The following is a 21747-nucleotide window of genomic DNA, read 5'->3' as shown; positions in this document are numbered from 1 at the left end:
AATGTGTTGCGCTAATATTCTGCACGCTGAGAATGGGCACGTTCACTCACTGGGAGCTGCGTGTTGTTTGTGGTCTTCTGTGTTACTGGGAAATTGTCAGATTTATGTTGTGATGGGGATGTAGTTATGATGCACTTAATAAAACTCATAATCAGCTTTGAGAAGGTGTAACAGAAGTGTGTGTATGCTAATGGGTTAAAAAATCATCCGCTTCAGGGTTCCTGAGTGGCACCCCTGTCTAAGTGCTACAGTACATACTTGCTTTCTCACATTTACCATCATTTCATCTTCTCTGCTGTACTTAATGCTGCTCATATGATGGTAAACCAGACGTAGGTCTACCAGGTCCCAGCACACATGTACCAATAAAGAGGCAATAGTGTTCTAATGTCCCCTCTCTCTCTCCCCCCATCCCAGACTATCATGGTGTCCCTGGACGGCCTGTCTAAAATGGTAGACCCCTCTCAGCTGACAGCCGACTTCGACGGCAGCCTTGAATACAACCATGAGGAGTGGATTGAGGTGCGCGTGGCCTTCGAGGAGTTCACAGGCAACGCGGCGCGAGTGCTCTCCCGTCTGGAGGAGCTGCAGGACCTGGTGTCTCAGCGGGAGCTCCCGGCCGATCTGGACGGAGCGCGGCGCAGCATGGAGGAGCACGCCTCCCTTAAGAAGCGTGTCACCAAAGCTCCCGTGGAGGAGCTGGACGCAGAGGGCCAGCGGCTGCTGCAGCGCATCCAGAGCGGAGAGCGGGGCCGCGGCGACGTGCAAGGCCTGTCTCCCAAGGTCTCGGCGCTGCTGGACAAACTCCACGCCACCCGCCAGCAAATGCACCAGGCATGGCACATGCGCAAACTCAAGCTGGACCAGTGCTTCCAGCTGCGGCTTTTTGAGCAGGATGCAGAAAAGGTGAGGGGCGTAGAATTTGTCAGTGGTTTGGCTGTGGGATTTGTCTTAATATTGGGATTGCCATTGTACAAGATAGCTCCCTCTGTGTCGTTAAAGTCAATGTCATTGATGCTAATATTAATGTTGAGTGGGACGTTTGTGCGTACTATTAGGTCATCAATATTTTTATGAGTGGTCAGTTTGGTGCTTATTGTATTTTACAGTAGTTGCGGACAGCAAGACTGGAGCGGAAATTTGTTCTGAATGGTGACAGGGCCGGTGCTGTGACACATCCTATCCCCCTGGACACATCCTATCCCCTTTGACATCATCTTACAGAAGAACAGTTCAGGACCCAATACGTTAGCCAGCCGACGTAGCTAGCATACTACTCGTTAGCCAGTCCAGCTGATACTCCTTGAATTGTATTAGCGAGCATGCTACTGGTTAGCCAGCCGAGTTTTCCCCTCTTCTTTACAGTGTGGTTTTTACGGCTTTATTATTTTATTTGGATCCCAATTATCTGCTGATCTTGCACAAGGTTAGCTCGAGAGCGGATAACTAGCTTTACCTGTTGCTATCAGCCTTGTATGCCAGCGTAGCAACAACGATATTATATTGTTGAACTTGCCAATATGTGATCCAATATGTGATCCAAAATGTGATTCTAGATAAAAATCAGTAAATATCTTTCGATAAATTGTAATCTGGCATATAATCATGTTCATGATTTTAACCAGTGGAACAGTCGGGGGATAGGATGTGTCCGGGGCAATAGGATGTGTCAAGAGACCGGCTCTAGCCGTTTAAAGGCCCTAAGCAGGGAGCTACACTATAGATTTGATTGAAAATGTTCTTGATGGTAAATTTAAGCCTGTGATTGGCAGCTGAACTTTGATCTGGAGGTCTGACACTTTAGAGAAATGCTTCTCTAGTTAAATATGGAATATTATATGTGCTGATATCTCAGATTGTTGAAAATTGGACTGTCGTAGACATCATAATCCTACAGTCATAACCTATACAAAGTTGTTAGGGACGGGCCTTGAAGTCTGCAGTTTGCTACTATTAGTATTGAAGAGTTGAGGTTGGTGTTCGGGAATAGGGCTGAATGGTTGTGAATGGTAACAACAACAACAACAACAAATTGGAGCGAACAATGATTATTATGAAAGAGTGCATCGTTGCTGTCCATTGAAAAATCACCAGAATGGTGACTGTACAGGAGAAGGCAAAACTGTGCTTGAGTTTCAATGGAAGTTAATGTAAAGTAAGTGTTTATTCTGAGCTATTTGAAGCATTTCTATTGGTCCATCTCATCCAAAATGATTCCCAGTAATGAGCAGCTACTGGGTTCAAACCATGGAGAAAACTAAAATCAGAATGTTTTTCATTGGACGACTGCAATATCCACTCTTGATATAAGCGGGTATGCCGAAAAATGCACATTAGGGGTCGATAAAGAGGCTTTTCGGCTTGGTACATTGCTGTTACAATTCAGGAGGTTTCTGTTCACCGCTGTCTAACGGTGGGGGAAATCCTCAGTGTTTTGTCATTATTTGAGGCAGAGTTACAGATGCAGCAGAGCTGAATTTATTTGTAACCTTGTGGGGCACACAAGCCAAGATAGAAGATAGCAGCAGATATGTAATTTATCAACATAATATTCTTTGTTGGCCCATGGGGAGATGCCTTGGCCGGTGACTTGATAGTGAAATTAGTCTGTGGTTAGAGCTAATATTTCAGTCTTAATAAAATCTTAATAACTCTGTTACTGGTTCTAATGTAATTTATTACTGTACCTGCTGGGTTTTCCTCAAGTCTTAGGGGTTTTAATACTTTTATATTTAATACACAGCATGTGGATTATTATTTGTGTCTTTTTTTCTCTACCCTGTAGATGTTTGACTGGATTGTGCACAACAAGGGCCTATTCCTGACCAGCTACACGGAGATCGGAGCCAACCACCAGCACGTGCTGGAGCTGCAGACCCAGCACAATCACTTCGCAATGAACTGCATGGTAAGAGCTGTGTGGTGCCCAGTGGGGCAGCACTCATACCCCATCTCCCCCGGCAGGCATTGTTACACTCTGCTGTTACATCACTTCAAATTACTCTGGGTGTGTGTATGTGTGTGTACACCGCTGCACGTGAGTGCCTCATACCACTCGGTCAGGAAACACAAAACACACTAGGGCTGCATGATGTGAACAACATATCCTACTGCAATTATATTTCTATGCAACCATGAGCCAAAACATTATCATTGCTCACAGATCTTATAACAGCAGTGCATGTCAAGGTCTGGGATCTTTTTTTACATGGTAAACCACAGTAGGTTGACGCGTGGTAGGAATTGAAGACCCAAGTGTTGCCCTGGCCTCCAGATTTCACGATCTGTGGCTCCACCTCCTATCTTACAGGACTTGCAGGGTCTGCTGCTAATGTCTTGGTGCCAGATGCCACAGGGCACCTTCACTTGTGCCCCTAACTCAGAGAATGTAGGTGGACCCAGCAACAGCCCATTTAAAGCAATATTATGTAGGTTCTTTTTTTTTTTAACCTGAAACGAGAACCACATAGCGCTGTGTCATATTTGTGTAAAAGTAGATCTGGGCAATATGGCGATATTTTATCGTATGGTGATACATTTTGTTATTTTGATACGCAGTATGCTTTTCTAAGCATATCGAGGATATTATTAGTGCTTAAAGAACTCTGATCAACTGCACAATTCACTACCAGCAGTGTAATTAGACTGGTTTAATTAGATGAAGTTCAGCAGTTGGTGAGTATACATCACTGTATTCAGTACAGGAGAGTATCTGAACAGTAGTTTTTAAGAATCCGTCACTACTGATGTGATTAGTCTGTAGTTACATTGATCAGGAAAATTGTCTTCAAGTCAAGTCAAGTCAAGTCAAGTCAAGTCAAGTCAAGTCAAGTCAAGTGGGTTTTGTCATTGGGGATTGTCATTTCAACTATATACAGAGTACACAGTGAAACGAAACAACGTTCCTCCAGGACCATGGTGCAACATAGACACAGTGCATACAGAACACAAGTGCAACACAGTACAAGTGCAGACAGACAGACAACACAACACAGTACAGACAGAGAAAAATAAATAAATAATAAATATTGTGATATAGTATTTTTACCATATCGCCCAGCCTTATGTAAAAGCCTATAATATAGCCTATAATATGACTGTTCTGTAGCTCTCAGCTTGTCCAGAAATGCACGTGTAAAGCGTGTCTTTTAGTGGCGGCTCACAGCATAACTGACACATGAATGAGAGAGAGCCCATAAAGGAAAAATAGAATTTGCCATAGTCCACTTAAACCCCTGCTGTCTTCCCCGATTTTAGTACTATAAAGATTTAGATCATGACGCACCTAGCAAATGGTTCGCAGCCCTAAAACACCCAGCCTGCTTTTCTGCTGCAGTTTTTTTAGTTGATTTTTTTAGTCGATTTGCCGCACCCACTGCCATATCCGCAGCTGATGTGTATTCTGTCGGAAAACAGGAAAGTCATAGAAGCTCAAAGAACAACAGTCATTGTTAGCCTCATTCTCATTGTTAGTGGTTGTCTCTCTCACCTCAACTGCTTTTTTCTGTTTTGAGATGGTTGAGATGGTGCAGTTTGATATAGTCTATAATGCAGTTTGTCTGGAATGGCGAGTGTGTAGCTATCGACCCAGTTTAACCCCTCAAATGGCCAGCAGCCACGCCTATCAGGTTCTGTTCATTTAAGGGTCTAAATATCTGCGAGAGAAGTCTGTCTCTGTTCTTTGTCAGTGTTGTTGTGCATTGATCCCGTCATAGAACGGACATGGTCACTTCCTGAATAATGTGCTCATGCTATGAGAAGTTTAATATCCCAGCAAAGTCCATTCAGACAACCGATCCGAACTACAGAACCATGTTAAGAACACTGCTTCATGTACTCATATTAAATTGTAATGAACGGGTGATGTAAAGTGAGGAGAATTTTACATGTGATTATTCATATACTGTGAAGTCGTGAAGTGGTGGTTCTACAGGCGTAGAATTCAAGTGTTGAATTGCGCCATTGGCGTGGCGGTTTGGTTACAGTGCTGCCCTCCTCACAGCATATGGGGAGTTGTTTCTACTTTATATCAGTGAGAATCTTTGGTTAAGACTAGTAATGCTGCATTCGCCTGCATTTGTAACATAGTGAAAAAACATTTACAAGTTGCTCTGGACATGTAAGCCCACATGTAAGCAAACACACCAACCGAATGTAAGGTTTTATTTGACAAGAACTGATAACAGTAAAGACAAACCAGTACTTAGAATCCTGAAAAGCTTGGGGTGGGCGATATAATAAAAATATTACATCATATTTAACGACATTTATCATGATGCACTTGATTGAGGACAGAACATAATAGCGACAGGTTCTTAAAAACTACTATGCAAATACTCCACCATGATTAATACAGTGATTTCTATTCAGAATCTGCTGCACTTCATTCAGTTACGCCAGATTAATTGCACTGGTTGTAAGGAAACGAGACGATATCTACGATATCCTTAGAAAAGAAAAAGAAAATTGTGCGTCACAATAACAAAAATGATCACAATTTGATAAATACATTGTATGTGTGTATCTTAACCATTTTCAAAGCTCTTTAAGGAAAATTGATGCATATAATCAATGCACTGTACAGTGACAAATACGTGCACCTTTACCTTTACCTTTACCTTTACCAGCCAACACCTAATCTATCCAATCAGTCCAGGTTAGTAAAGCACTTTACCTAAAACGGATGTAGTCAAATATTAAACAGACATTATAAAAGGGTATTGGCCAGAGTGATTTTTTGTTACATTGGAATACATTGGAATTGTTAGCGGCTTAAAACTGTAATTGTTGATAAAACTGTAAAATTGAGTTAATAACAGCTAATAAGCTTATAAGAGCTAATAAAGGGTCATACACACCTCCTTCAGGTGTATTTTTTGGATTCAGTGTGAGAAATGGTAAATGATAAATTAATAAAAAAATGTATTAGATCAAGAATAAAGAATTCTAGGGTGGTTTGCCTTTGCAGTTAATTGAAACCAGAGACAGGTGACCCAGTATTCAAACAGTTGTTAGCAAAAGAAATTCCAGATTTGAAGGACCCATTTACACTTAAGAATTAGGATTATGAAGATATGTACAGCTTGGGTAGGATTATTAATGAATTAATAAAGAAATGAAATTGATAAATTCGAACTTAGTTATTATATGAAGTGATCATGAGTTCATACAATAATAAAACTATAATACATTTAGCATGTACATACACCCATATTAAACATCACCAGGTACTGCATCTTTGGATTTTGCACATGTCTCTGTTGAATGATTAATGGTGCATTGGTAATATTCCTCCTAGGCTTTGTTGAACTCCTCCCTTGAGGACCCCTGATTCCGCTGCACTTTGACTAAACCCATCCCCAGTTGCTGTAAGCCGCTGCATAGCCCCCGGTGCATCGACAACAGGTCAATAGGCATTTTATGAGGACGTCAATGCTCATTCCATGCTGCGCTGAAAGCCTGGTTATAGCCATCCCCATAACAACGCTTTAGCCCTCCACGAGCTTCACGGGTTAATGGCTTTGGAGAGAAATATTAGACGACAGGTACGGGTTAAAATGATTCTGTGTCCACTCAGTCACACTGGATAATCTAGAGAGAGCAGTTAAAACACCATCCCATCTTGCTAACGGCTTATTACCCATAGTGGGATCCATAAGCAATCTCGCCTCATTGTTGTGTATTGATCAGTTCTATAGATCAGTTAACAGTGAATTGCAGTTATTATGTTTGAATCATTGAGATGTCAGTCTTCCCAGATAAAGCTTCCACATTCTCTTCTGCGACGGTGGGATTCAGCTCCAAGAGGTCAGGTTGTTCCTAATATTTCGCTGCACTCTTTAAACGTAATTACGTAATTCAGTGGTTTAAAATGTTTACAGTAAGTTATGCAGTGTTGTGCAGTCGTTCAGCCTACCTTCTGTATTGACAGCAGTGTACTAAAGTCAGAGACCGCTCTTGATTGATTTAATTTGATGTCAGAACAGCCTTTACAGATTTACAAAGTTCGTCATCAGGGAAAGAACACCAAAACATCAACATCTAACTCTAACATCAAACGCTAGCATCTGTAGTGAGTCCAGCTTTACCTGCATTATAGCTTCCATTCTTCCACTTCTCTCAGTCTTAAATGTTGAGGCATTTTCTGTTTCCCATCATCCAAACACATTCAATGATGTTAAGGTCTGGATTCTAGGCTGGTCGGGCCATTGTCCCGGAAACACCAGAGAGAACAGCCCTGAGTTTCAGCAGTTTCAGCTGTTCAAACTGTTCATTTCTGTTAAGCTGTTAAAACAGTAGTAGTATGTTTTCACTCAGATTTTATGCATGTAGTGGTTTGGTTTTTATACTATGACAGTTTACCTAAAATTAGAAGACTTGCTTAAAGTATCACAGTATATCGCAAAATATATCGAATCGTAACCCCTGTATTGATACATATCGTATCGCCAGATCCTTGCCAATACACAGCCCTACTATGCAAATACTCTTCCATGCTTAATACAGTGATTTCTATTCAGAATCTGCTGCACTTCATCCAGTTACGTAGACTATTTGCACTGTTTGTAATGAAACGAGCAGTTGATCAGTGTGTTCTGGAAGCACTGCCGATATCTACGATATGCTTCGAAAAGCATATTGTGCGTCACAATTACAAGATTGATCCCAATTTGATAAATATATTGTATAATGTGTTTGCTTAACCATTTACAACAAAGCTCTTCTTAAGGAACATTGGTGCATATAATCACCAGCCAACACCTAAGGTCCTGGTTAGGCCATTGACCCGGAAACACCAGAGAGAACAGCCCTGCAGTTTGAGGTTCAGAAGTTTCAGCCGTTCAAATGTTCTCTCTTGTTCGTTCTTCTCAGTAAGAGCTTCTTGATCAACTCCACTATGTCGTCTTTTCAAACACGATGGACACGATATCTGACACACCCATTGAGACACGAGAGTGAAGCTCGTTTTTCTCCTCTCCCTCAGACATAAAAGCTTTTTGGGGGTCGTTTTTAAGGGTCTACTGGGTCTTGCACGGTTGTTAGGGGTCCCATTTTCACTGTATCTTGGAGCCTTGGAGTCAATTTTCCATCGACTTCCCTGTTCCTTATTCAAGACCTTGGGCTTTTCACTAGAAATGAAATCAACAGTGGATGCTGTAATGTGATATGTACGGGTATGTGCGAGTGTGTGTGTGTGTGTTTGTGTGTGTTTAAGAAGCAGAGGTATGCAACGGCCTTCCTCACTGTTGACTCTTGTTCTACATGCGTTTCCCATTAATCGGTGAGCGTGGTCTCTCTGCGTGGAAGCCCCCCGAAGAAATGGAGCCGTCTTTTTAACGGCCCACAGATGGATCCGGAGCTGCATGCGGGGCTTTTAAGAGTGGTGGTCCCATAGCTGTGGTCAAAGAATGGATATTGGTGGCCTGCCAGTCTGCGCGATGTAGTCAGCTAAAGGGAATACTCTCATGATATATTTGGAAGACCACCCAGATGGGATGCTGGAATTGAGTTTTAACATATGCATCAATGTATTGCAGTTTAATTGATTCGTTTGAGCCAGAAATGAAGTATTGGACCAGGGCAGCATCCTTCCCCCCCTGTGCTGCACATGTTAGTGCTTTCCTGATCCGATCTTTCAGTGGGGAAGTTGATTCACGTCCTAGTGTACTAGTGTAATCTCTTTGTCTGCTGTATTAGAAAACTTGCAGACTTTGTAGGAACATCTGACTAGCATAGCTTCACACATTAGATCATTCGTTGCTGGACGATTTGTCATCAACCTTCTACACCACTTATTATTAGTCCGTTTATGACCACAGGATGTGCTGTTGACCGCCTGTGACTTGAGTGTTGGATCTTTCTCGGCACAGCAGGGACACTGACATGCTAGTGGTTTGAGAGGGGGTGTGGTGTTGGTACAAGTGTATCAGGCCCATCAACACTGCAGATATTTTTTACAGCAGGGATGGGTCTTATTCATTTACTCAGTCATATACCGTACCAGTCAAAAGTTTGGAAACACCTGGTTGAATGCATGCAAAAACAAGAGGATGCTGGGGACACACAGGTATCCACTGTAATTAGGCAGTTCAGTTCAAGTAAGGCCCAAGTTGTAGGACAGTGGCAGTGGAAGTAACTGGGAGCTTTTAAACACACCATTGTTTTCAAAATATCGGCTAGCAAGCAAAACAAGGTGTTGGTAAGAACTTGATACAATACAAATCACAATACGATTTGATAGCGATAATGTAAGCAAGCCAAGCATGAAATTGTAAAGGATATTTTGTTTATTATTACTACAAATGTAATTTTGCTAAATTAAATTCACGTGATCATATGCATGAAATCGGAATAAATCTAGGCTTACTTTTTGCTGCAGTCAGAACAGTGGGATCTGAAGTATAATACTGCAGTCTAGAGGTCGGGGTGTAAACACACCAAATCAGAACCACAGCAAGTCTGCAGCCATGGTTTTCATGCAAATTAGCTTATCGTAAAAAATACTGTGTTTTTGAGAACCGATACAGTATTGCACAACGTCATATTGCAATACCTCAATATATCAGTATTTTTTTAGGACAGTGGCAGTGTGTATGTGTGAGCAAGACCACTATTTATAGCCTATATGATCAGATCATCCCATCATTCAGTTGAACGTACAACCTAGGTCTTCTTAACACCCCCCCCCCCCCACCCCCGCCACAACAAACAATATTTATGACCATGATCATCCCACGTTCAGTCAGATGTGTCCAAACTTTTGACTGGTACTGTATATCAAGCATGTAGCCTGCACACTAAACCCTAGGTTTACTATTCAGTTATTAGTCCCAGTGCAGCAAACATTAGGATTTATTTGGTAACATATACACATTGTGTGGAGTCCCACAGGGTTCTGTATTAGGGTTTATGAAATTGATGCTAATTGTGGCAGTAATGTAATGTAATGTCTAGAGAGTGAAGAACTGAAGAGTGGGTCTGGGCACAGGGTTTAAGGTGTAGCAATCTAGCAACTTTATTCTTTAGGAACTTTTTAATCCTTTATATTTAGTCTTGATCCATACCACCCTATCAGCAGCTCTAGCATCCACGCTGACGTCTGCTCCTGTCTGACACTGCAGCACACAGATCTGTCTCTGTCTCTCCAGATGTGTTGTGTTTTTTTTTCAGCTGTTGTAAATTAATATGATAATGAGGTAACAGAGCCTGGTTATTAATTATTTTCTCGAGCTCTAATACAGTCCGCACAGCTGATTATTTTGTGTCCGCTAGAGCGTGGCCAGCCTCCTCAGGGCAGAGCTGAAGGGCCGCATAATTCACCGGCTGTCTTCGATGGCGCTGGAGCGAGCTGGAGTGATCTGTGGATTGCGTGCCGATTGGTTTGTTCATCTGTGGTCTTTACTGAGGACTGATAAGGAAATGCGTTCATTAATACTAAATATTGAGATTTCATATTTCAGCATGTTAACTTGTGGTTGGATTTTATTTCAGGTATCGACTGCACTTTTATAACATTGACTGCTCTCATAAACTTCACAGGTGAACGTTGACCAGAGGTCTATAGTAAGGAAGCACTTAAGTACTAAAAAACAGTATCTGTATCTACTGGAGTATTCTTTTTTCCCCTCCTACTTCTACTTTTACTTCACTACATATTTTGGATGGGTTTAATATGTTTACTCTGTCAAATTGTTCATGTGCTGCATCGTTACTCTCTACAATTATAAAAATGGTGCAGATCATTTCAAACCCACATCATCGCCACACCAGAGCACTAGATGGCACGGCCACGGGGTTTGTTGAAGCTGCCTCAACAGTGAGCAGAACAGTTACGGTGTGGTGTGGGGTTTGGACTCAAGTGCAGTTAATTTATTTGTTTATTATTTTTTTATTTAATGATACTGCCTCTTTTTGGGGGGTATTAGTTTATGGTGCGTGTAACAGATGGTGAAAGTCAATACAAGATTGGTGCTTGTTGAGAACGTGGTGAGTCTCGAACTCCCAACCCTGGTAATGGGAGCCCAGTGCGTTTCCACTGCAGTTTTCCTTTTCTTTACTCTTCACAACTTAAACTCTTTCTTTTTAACTTCAGCTTTTTCTTACTGTTCACAACTTAAACTTTCTTTTTAACTTCAGCTTTTCTTTACTGTTCACAACTTAAGCTCTCTCTTTTCAACTTCAGCTTTTCTTTACTGGTCACAACTTAAACTCTTTCTTTTTAACTTCAGCTTTTCTTTACTGTTCACAACTTAAGCTCTTTCTTTTCAACCTTAGCTTTTCTTTACTGTTCACAACTTAAGCTCTTTCTTTTCAACTTCAGCTTTTCTTTACTGTTCACAACTTAAACTCTTTCTTTTTAACTTCAGCTTTTCTTTACTGTTCACAACTTAAGCTCTTTCTTTTTAACTTCAGCTTTTCTTTACTGTTCACAACTTAAGCTCTTTCTTTTCAACTTCAGCTTTTCTTTACTGTTCACAACTTAAGCTCTTTCTTTTCAACCTTAGCTTTTCTTTACTGTTCACAACTTAAGCTCTTTCTTTTCAACTTCAGCTTTTCTTTACTGTTCACAACTTAAGCTCTTTCTTTTCAACTTCAGCTTTTCTTTACTGTTCACAACTTAAGCTCTTTCTTTTCAACTTCAGCTTTTCTTTACTGTTCACAACTTAAACTCTTTCTTTTTAACTTCACCTTTTCTTTACTGTTCACAACTTAAACTCTCTCTTTTTAACTTCAGCTTTTCTTTACTGTTCACAACTTAAACTCTCTCTTTTTAACTTCAGCTTTTTCTTACTGTTCACAACTTAAACTCTTTCTTTTTAACGTCAGCTTTTCTTTACTGTTCACAACTTAAACTCTTTTTAACTTCACCTTTTCTTTACTGTTCACAACTTAAACTCTTTCTGTTTTCAACTTCAGCTTTTCTTTACTGTTCACAACTTAAACTCTCTCTTTTTAACTTCAGCTTTTCTTTACTGTTCACAACTTAAACTCTCTCTTTTTAACTTCAGCTTTTCTTCACTGTTCACAACTTAAACTCTTTCTTTCTTTTTAGCTCTTGCTTGTCTTCACTATTTGTAGCACAAACTCTTTTCTTTTTCAGCTGTTGTGTATATATATATATATATACTTTTTTTTCTGACTGTTCACAACTTAGAACCACTGTTACCATTCGCCCCTCTACAAAAGTGCGACAGGGAATTCTTTGCTCCAGCTCCACCAGCTTTCCTACTGTGCTGGCCAGGCCCCCTGCTGGTGGCTGACAGTACACGCTGTCTGCTTACAGCATGCTGCCGTTCTTCCCCTCACTCCGCTGCTGCAGTGAGGACACTAACGCTAGAGTTAGATGGAAGAAGAACCACCAGAAGAGACACCATCTTCACCACATTCAAATACGTGTATGTGTCTAATGGCCTGAGATCTTTTAGCTGTAGTTGGGTTTACAGAGAGTGATGATCAGAGGTTTAAGCTGCTCTCCTTATTTGTTTTTACAGATGAAACTCTTGTATGTAGAAGGTTGAGTCAGTTTTGTTCAGCCTTTCTTTCTTTTGGGTGAGTTTGTTTGGAGAGTTAACTGAAGACTCTGTCTTCTATAGTCCTGTCCTCGTACTACAGCCAAAGGAATTGTAATGGTCCTTAAGTCTAAGCATTTAAAGTAATATAAACACTGATATTCAAACTTTTGACTGCTTTCTGTAATAACCACATAATACCTGTACTTTTACTTTCAGTACTTAAGTAGTACATTTTAGAATAAACTTCTTACAATACTTAAGTACAGAAAATGTTAAATACTTTAGTACTTCCACTTAAGTCTGGAGCTTAAAGATCACTTCTTCACTTTTTTAATAGAGCACCTGTACTTTTACTCAAGTCTGGGTCTCTAGTACTTCATACATGTCTGATGTTAACTAACTAATATGGAGTTGTAACATGGACATGACCCTCTTTACGGCATCTATGGATGTTGTATTGAAGAATCATGAAGTTTACATGAATCAAAGCAGAAGTGATTCACATATAATGTAAATATAATGTAGTGTGTTGTATTTTAGGCACCAGGCACTCAGAACGTAGCCTGAACACAGCCTGACCTGAGTTCTGCACGTGTGGTGGTGATCATTGGGTTGTATCACTCAAGTCAATTCCACTCAGGCCATTCAAAGTCTCCCAGCAGGCGCTGATCTGAGCGTACTCGCTGGATTGATCCTCTGCCCGGCCAGATGCCCCTGGGCTCTGTAATTATCCCTCATGAGGTTAACAGTGTCAAAACTAGCGCTCTGGCCCAGACCTCTCCCGCACATACAGATACACACACACAAACACACACACACAAAACCACATTACTGCAGCTGAAAGAGCACATGCTGTAGTCTCACAGTGGGAACACCACCTGGTTCAGCGTCTCCTGGTTAATGTTGCAGGGTTTCTGTTAGAGGAGCCGCATCGTTGTGTCAGTCAACTGGACAATAGAAAGGGTCAGGGTTCTGAATGCAGAAATAAAACTGCTAGTTTTGAGTCTAGTAGAAACCAAGACTTGTTTGGTGTCCGAAGTTTTGCTTACCAGCCTAGAAAATCCATATTCTGCATTGTTCTGTTGACAGTAATATTTAGCAGGGTGTCAGGTCAGAGGCATACGCCATGATAATGGCCTAGATGTAGCTCACAGATCAGTGAACTATATCTAGGCTATGTTCTGTTTCATGTAAATGTTTGTTAGTCAGTCTGCATTATAATTCAACCCAGTTTCTGTCATCTAGATAAACGACAGCCGGGCAGCAAGAGTCAGTCCAAATATAGAAATACCCCCCCCCCCTTCCATGGTTTCACACGGCTGTCATCTCTCGGATTCTCAGAAAATCTTGTGCGTTTCATCGTTTAACATGGCCAAGAACTGCCTACCTAAACAGGAAAGGCTCTTTAAACAGTCATGCAATCAGGACCGATTCAGGTAGATCTTATTGAGTCCACTATTGGCTGTTTTAAGGCAATCCAGAGCACCTTCTGATGTCCTCTAGGCTCCATTAACAGCCATTATTCACAGCCTACAGCAGTGAGGAGTGTTCTCAGAAGGTAGAAGAACAGTTAAGAGTCTGGTGTGGAACGATTTTGCAGTGAAACACGAAAATTAGTAATGTAATCTGTTTGAGCCCCTTCAGACATTTGTTGATTTTCTACTGTTTGTGCCTTTGCTGCTTAAACTATGTGAGGAAATGCACTCCGACCATATCGTTGCTGTTGAATTATGGCTGGTTAGAAGCTAAACAGTCGTGGAAATGCTCCGTTTTACCAGCGGGAGTACCGCACACCTTTCTCTGGTTCTAAACCAGCTCTGAAAGGAGAAGGCTTAGCAAATATTATAACTGGTCATAGCACCTTACGGACACAAAAAATATAGTTATATAGTATTCTGAAGTAACTGGGAGCTGGATTATCTGTGAGGTCAGGCAGGATATAAGATATTAAACACACTATAAAATCATCGTTTTCAAGACGAGTCCAGAATCTGGACAGGGCAGTGTGTTGGTAAGAATTTGATGGTACAATACAATCACAATACGATTTGATAGCAAATACTGTGAGCAAGGCAAGCATGATATTGTAATTTTTTTGTATTATTGTATTATTACAAATGTCATTTTGCAAAGTTAAATTCACGTCATCATATGCATGAAATTTGAGTAAATCTAGGTGTACTTTTTGCTGCAGTCAGAACAGTGGGATCTGAAGTATAACACTGCTATCTAGAGGTCGGGGTGTAAACACAACACCAAATCAGAACCACTGTCTGCAGCCTAGGTTTTCATGTAAATTAGATTATCATTAAAAATACTGTGTTTTTTAAGAATCAATACAGTATTGCAAAACGTAATATCGCAATACTGCAATATATTGATATTTTCCTACACCCATTATATTAGTTGTTTATTATAAATGACCTCATTTTACTTCAGTATAGCTTATCAACCTAAATTGTGTCATCTTAATTGTAATCTCTATAGAAGACTGGGAAAAAAAATAAAGAAAGTAAAAGACTGGAAAGGTATTGGCCGACACTCAGAAAGTTATTCTTATCCGATCGAGGGGCAAAAGTCTGTATCAGGCTACCCCTACAAAATAACCAACCACAGACTGTTGTTTATAACATGCTGCATTCTTCAGAGAATACTCTTGAATAACCAGGGCACAAATGCGTTGCAGTCCACCCTGCATCCTGCAAGTGTGGAAGTCTGGGGGACCAAAAATTTTATTGAAAAAGTCTGGATTCTGTGTGGGTTGTACTTAGGATGTTGCCGAATGCCTTGATTTGAATGGGTGTGTATTGTCCGAGTGTGTAAATGTGTTTAACGGATTCTCACTGCGTGGATATTTCCGTACCTCCTCCTTAGTGCACCAGAAATAGAAAATAAAGAGAAAGAGAAAGAAGAACCACTGACCCAACCATGAACCTGCTATAGAATTTCCCTCCCTGCCTTGAGATGTTTCCTCCCACCCGGAGACACACACATACACATGTGCAGAGGCCACAGGCTGTGGTTAGCGCAGAGCTGCTCCTCCCTGTGTGTTTGTGAGAGAGGGACAGAGAGAGAGAGACATTCTCTTATAACGGTTAAGAAGGAACATCTGTGCACACACACATTGGCCTGCAGAGGTCAAACCTGAGATTCAGTTTACGGAGCAACTCTGAAGCCCAGTAACTCACAGCTTCCTTCCCTCCATTAAAGAGGGATTTATCATTGTATTTTTTGAATATCAATGATTATCATGATATGATGATTCCTTAATGCAAAAAATGACCTAAATACTTTTGTTTGGGGTGGCGTTTCATGCAAAAAACAATAGACACCAACGTGGAAAATATCACCTTCAAGATCATGTGGATGCTCTGCTGACTTGTAAAAGGGAGAACGGCAAATCATTGTCACACTGGGCTCGTCAAATGTAACTTTGGTGGAGCTGCATGAGACTGCATAACACGGTGTAATCATATCACATATCAGATAATCAGTCCACATTCTTCTTTCACGTTCTGTATCTCTCAGCTTGCGTAACCTAGCTTTATTTGTGTAAAATCCGGTAGTATTTCTCTACTGTACTCTGAGTCCACATACTTTTGTCATTTCCTATAGCAGTTCTATGCCCATCCGCTTGTCCAGAAATGCATGTTAGTGTGTCCTTCTCAAGGAGTGTCTCAAAGCACGAATTATACATCCTGGCGATTGGGAAAACCCAGCAACAAGAAATATCATATTCCATATGCTCTTGTGGGATGGTGGGTCAAGCTGAGCCATATCTTACTTTTAACCCCCATATGGATCACCAGTTACCCAACCCATACATACTCTCCCCCTGTAACATGCAATGTTCCCATTACTGTGAGGGCAAAGGCCGACTTGCCTCAACACCAACAGCACCAGGCAACCAACGCAGTCGGAGGAAAGCCCACTCGAGACATTTGCAGGACCCTGTCAGGTTTGCAACATGAGTCAAGAATAATAACTGGTCACTCACAACTACACTAAGGCTTCATGCTTCTGCAGATGCTGTGCATGGACATGGTACAGCACAGTCTTGCTGGGGTTGAGTTTGTGATGATGATTTTTAAGGAACCTGTTCAGTATATTTGAAGTATATATATATATATATATATATATATATATATATATATATATATACTGTATATGTAATCGCCAATCATGTGTCCATCCCCTGCATCCCTGTCCAATACCTCAAATACTTAACCTCCTGTGTTATCCCCTGATGCAGAATGTGTACGTGAACATCAGCCGGATCATGACGGTGGGCAACCGACTGCTGGAGGGCGGTCACTATGCGGCTCTGCAGATCCAGCAGGTGTCGGGGCAGCTGGAGCAGGAGTGGAAGGCCTTTGCGGCTGCACTGGACGAACGGAGCGCTTTGCTGGAGATGTCGGCCAACTTCCACCAGAAAATGGATCAGGTGACACACATACTCATATTTTAGAAACTCATATTTTAGGCAGCATAAACTAAAAGCTGATCAATGACTTAAGAGTAATAATCCACCACTGAGAAATATCCAGCCTAGCGCAAAGGGGTTTCCATTAAAGAGCATGATGCATGAGCATGAGGTTCATTTAGGGTTATCTCTTGGTTTTCATGTTCACACAGCCTACCCGTATGTAGCTGTCTGCTTAAAAAAACATACAGACACCATAATGATCATACTTGAAAAGAGGAGATTGCAGGTGTTCAGACTTCAAGAAGACGATCAAACAATGACCCGTTACTGTACAGAGGGAGGAAATGTAAATACAGGTGGGGAGCGGGGGTATGCCAGGTTTTAAAAAAAGAATACCGTCAGAATGCCAAACATCTTCACTATTCCAGACAACACCATTAAATACTGCTTTTTTTGTAATACAAAAAAGGGAGGTTTGCAGTCCAGCTGGTTGCTATGGTGTTAATAGGTGGTTGCCCGTTGACTGGTTAAGTTGTTGATATGCTATCTCAGACGACTGCTATGCTGTTGCTATAGGCTAACTATGAAATTCCAGGTGGTTACTTTGCTCTTGGGATGTGCTTGCTAGATGGGTGTTATATGCAATGCCATTTCAGGTGGTTGCTATGGTGTTGCATAGTGATTGCTAGGATGTCTCAGGTGGTTGGTCATGTGTTATTACTATTTTATTTGTAACACCTGGCACATAAAAAGTATATTTTGCCTGGTATATCATAATCCCAAACGTAGTGGCCCAGCAACCCAACCTGCCTAGCTAGTGGCTAATAAAAGTGCTCTAAGGAGCAACTGGCCTCATATTTGAATGACGTGCTCTACCTTAAATGGTGCAGAAGTTCCATTACTTCTTATTCTTGTAGTTTAAGGTGGAACAGAAAATTAGGATGATAAGAATTCAGCTTGACATAGTTAAAGTAATAGCCACCAGTGTTTTCGCTACTCTTGTCACCGGTATGTGTGTATACAAATAGGCTCTATTGAGTCACCCATCCTTCCAGTGTCAGCGTTACAATTTTCCTGACTATGAATCCCCCTAAAATTGCCTTAGCGTACCATTTACACCTAGAATCACACTGCTGTCGCAAACAATACAAAAAAAGGGTTAAAGAGGTTGTGCTTGATGAGTTCTGCGATAGGTTTGTAAGTACCTCTTGCCAAAAAACTTCTAGTGACTTCTAGTGTTTATTAGCAACTGTGATCTCAGCCCTGAGGGAGGTTGAGTGACATGATCGAAGGACAGTTCATACACACAGACAGCGATGCGGGTCGACCCAGGCGTGTTTCAATTACACATTAGTGCACCAGCCATACCCAAAACACTACTTCTATAAACCTCTAGTCTCCGTGACGGCTCTCGCTCTGTGGCCGGGAGGCTAGCATCCTCTCTCTTGTGCTGGCGAGAGCTAAGCCTTGCAGCTAAGCTTTGCAGCTCCAGCTATCCAGCGCTAAACTGCAGAACCATTCCTTTACGAACCCTTTTGGGATCGTTTTTAAGAATGAAGGCAAATGACCCGTACAGTAAACATCTAGGTGTGATCAGATAGTTCCGCTGAAGACCACACCGCCCCGCAGTTGTCCGTCAGGGGACAGAAGTAAGTGTAGAGATGTTCTGAGGACAACCTAATTGAGATTCACCCCACATCTTGGTTTGTTGGGGCTTGTGAGTTAAAAAGCAACTTCTATTGGACGTGTATTCCTGAGAGGAGAGCCTGAGAGATGATTCCTTCCCTCCTCTCTTCCTCTTTCATTCTCTTTGAACAGTAATTGCTTGTTGTCAGCATCATAATTAGGTTGATGTGCTCTTTGTTCTCCCCATCCTTTGCCTCCCATTAGAAAAGACAAAAATAGGCTGGCGGATATTAGCTGTGTGTGTCTCGGCCAAATTGAGGCATACAGTGGATCTGCTCTATTTGTCTTTATCAGTGCTTCTAGATGTTATAAAAAAAAGTGTTTCCAGTGGCTGCTTTTAGCTCCAGGCTAAATTCATTCCTTTTTGTTGGGGGAAAAAATGTTCGGCTCGTCCTTGATGAGCTGGTTTGTAAACCTTTGAGTAGCACTGTCTTCACAGACCATCAGCGATCTCCAGTGAACTGTCATTTCCCGTAATGATAATCAGCTGCAGTTGGCCAGTGTGAATATTCTATTTATGTACGTGTGGATGAAAGGCACTGTGTTTTCCTCCTAGTGTAGTCTATAATTTAAGCGGTCTAACACTACCACTACGGCCCCAAGGGGGTGCGAGTTCGAATCCCGAGACATACTGCTTTGCCATCAGCAGCCGGAGGCAGAGAGAGCACAATCTCCTCGTCTCTCTTAGGCGACGTTGGCCGGCAGAGGCATCTGTTAGATGTCGTGGTAGAGCTGGGGACCCTCGGCTTTTCCCCGAGCATGTCCGATGCCTGGCAATGCGGCATCGGTGGCAGTTAGCAACCATTAGCAACACCACAGCAACCAGCTGGACTGCAAACCACACTAAGGGGAGCTACGAATGGGTGGCAGTACCAAAGCACATCTTTGGTACATTCAGTAATGATGAGTTGAATCAGGTCAGCTTAAGCAGGAAAATCACCAGCCCTCCAATACCGGAGTCCCCCACTCCTGCTCTAGCGTCTTGCTGTCCCCTGCCCAGGGTTGTTTAAGGCTTACCTCACCTCTTTCTGTTCCAGTATCTGAGTAACGTGGAGCCGTGGTGTAAGGCGTGTGGAGAGGGCGAGCTGCCCTCTGAGCTACAGGACCTGGAGGACACCATCCACCACCACCAGGGCTTATACGAGCACATCACAGCTGCCTACTCTGAGGTACTGGCCCGTCGGTCTTCTGTTGACCTTCTGCTGCTTTGTGGGTTGATTTGTGACCACCCTGGTGCGGCTATTCTACAGGTGAGTCAAGACGGGAAGGCTCTGCTGGACAAACTCCAGCGCCCATTGACCCCAGGCAGCGCCGACTCGCTGACCGCCTCTGCAAACTACTCCAAGGCGGTCAACCACGTGCTTGACATCATCCATGAGGTTTTGCACCACCAGCGGCAGCTGGAAAACATCTGGCAGCACCGCAAGCTCCGCCTCCACCAGCGCCTGCAGCTCTGTGTCTTCCAGCAGGACGTGCAGCAGGTAGGCCCCGCCCTTCACAAGAGTCACTGACAAAAAAAATATTTTTATCAGATTAGACTTGTTGTATCAAGTCTCAGTCTGAGAACTGGGAATTGAGGTTTCACAGATTTAGACCTATGAGCCCTACAGTGGTCATCCTGGAATGGTAAGAAGTGAAGCCATGAACAACTTGGAAGCCAAATTGGTATGACCAGACCAGACTAACAGTATAGTGGGTGCCCGAGGCTCATCAATGTGTAAGGACAACTGAGGTTATCCTATCTAGGCCATACTGACAGAAGGGCTACTGTGGTACAGTGTGTCTCAGTCAGAGTGCCCATGCTAACCCCTGTCTACGGTCAAATGCACCTGCATGAGTTTTTCGAGAGTCCCATTTGACATATAAAATAACATCACTGACATTGCTGCATTTGTGGTATTTGGAATGCTAATAGTAGTGGTGTTATGTACATGCTTTAGGGTCCGTAGCTCAGGACGACGTTATTCTGTCCTTGCTGTCTGCATGTCAGTAGTTGTTGGGTAACAAACTACCGTGTCTTAAATGATGAATGCAAAAGAAGGTCCTCACTTATCTGTTTGAAACAGGCTTCTGCTGCTCGGCTGAGTGTGGAATAATGAGAGCATATGAATGGGATTCAAGGCGATGCGAGGCATCTAATCGTTGTAGCGGCTTACGGGTGCCGCAAATGAAAAATGTGCCCTATTTCACCATGCACCTTAGAACAGATGTAATGATAGCTGCTGGCTTTTCTTGCTCAGGCTAAAGGAATAGTACACGTTTGGGGAAGTTTGACTCTATGATTTTGCACTGGACTTTGCTGCGAGGCTAATGTAGCTAATGTGAAATGGAAGAGTACCTAATTAATAGGGTTCGAACTGATACTGTATGGATTCAACCTTCAGTCTGTCACAAGGGCATAGCGTTAGCACACTGTTACCTGTGAGGCACATGTAATATCCTTCCCAAAATGTTAAGAGGCGTTTTACCTCAGAAAGCATTTAAGTTTTCAGGATTAGCGCAGCATGATCATAGTGTGTGTGTGTGTGTGTGTGTGTGTGTGTGTAGTATTCACCATAACGGTAGGTTAGCCAGCAGTATCAGCAAGTTTACTTTTAATAAGATGAAAGCGGAAACTGCCAGGGTCATTAGGATGCGAGTGTGTGCGAGCCTACTGTCAGCGGCAACCAGTGCTAAGTGTTTGTGCTGTTTTTGATGCGTTCTGCACTTTTCTTTTTTGGTGCAATGGTTTTACTGTAGGCCGATTTTAAACCACACACCAAATAAGCTGTCTAGCACTAACTCAGAGACGCTAAATGAAAAGCCCAGTTCATCAGAGTAAATCTAGTGGTTTGTGGGTATTTAGCAAACAAACAAAAAAAAAAGATGGAACAGCTACAAGGTGTTTCTTCAAACGAGATGTCAGTGACGATGTTCAGCTTCTTTGGCATTGGCTGCAGGCATGCTGTTAACGTTAGGTGCAGCTGTTGTAGGGGACTTGGCTTTCAGGCTATCAAATACAGTACATTTGTAGCTTTTACATACATCTTGTGTTGGACCAGCTGTTTCCATGGCCAGCTCTGTGTTACTGTGTGTTACGCTCAAACCGAATTTTGATACTGATTGATTTTATGTGAATCAGTA

The 21747-nt window shown here is 42.1% G+C and overlaps 1 protein-coding gene across 7 annotated transcripts in view; it reads left to right on the top strand.

Annotated features, from left to right (window-relative positions):
- The window catches only part of triob (trio Rho guanine nucleotide exchange factor b), a 169382-nt gene that overhangs the window by 51607 nt on the left and 96028 nt on the right, over positions 1-21747 (top strand). For 4 of the 7 annotated variants that reach the window (XM_072680194.1, XM_072680193.1, XM_072680195.1 and 1 more), the window contains 4 exons: positions 418-906; positions 2786-2908; positions 16765-16956; positions 19662-20105. In XM_072680194.1, coding sequence (XP_072536295.1) covers positions 418-906; positions 2786-2908; positions 16765-16956; positions 19662-20105 — 1248 coding nt within the window. The remainder of the gene's footprint in view (positions 1-417; positions 907-2785; positions 2909-16764; positions 16957-19661; positions 20106-21747) is intronic. The other 3 variants (XM_072680197.1, XM_072680196.1, XM_072680198.1) reach the window with 1 other exon arrangement.

The sequence above is a fragment of the Salminus brasiliensis genome, chromosome 5 (assembly GCF_030463535.1).
Source record: "Salminus brasiliensis chromosome 5, fSalBra1.hap2, whole genome shotgun sequence".
In the NCBI taxonomy this organism is placed as follows: Eukaryota; Metazoa; Chordata; class Actinopteri; order Characiformes; family Bryconidae; genus Salminus; species Salminus brasiliensis.
The sequence above is the reverse complement of the archived record's forward strand: the minus strand, read 5'-3'. Positions and strand labels throughout refer to the sequence as shown.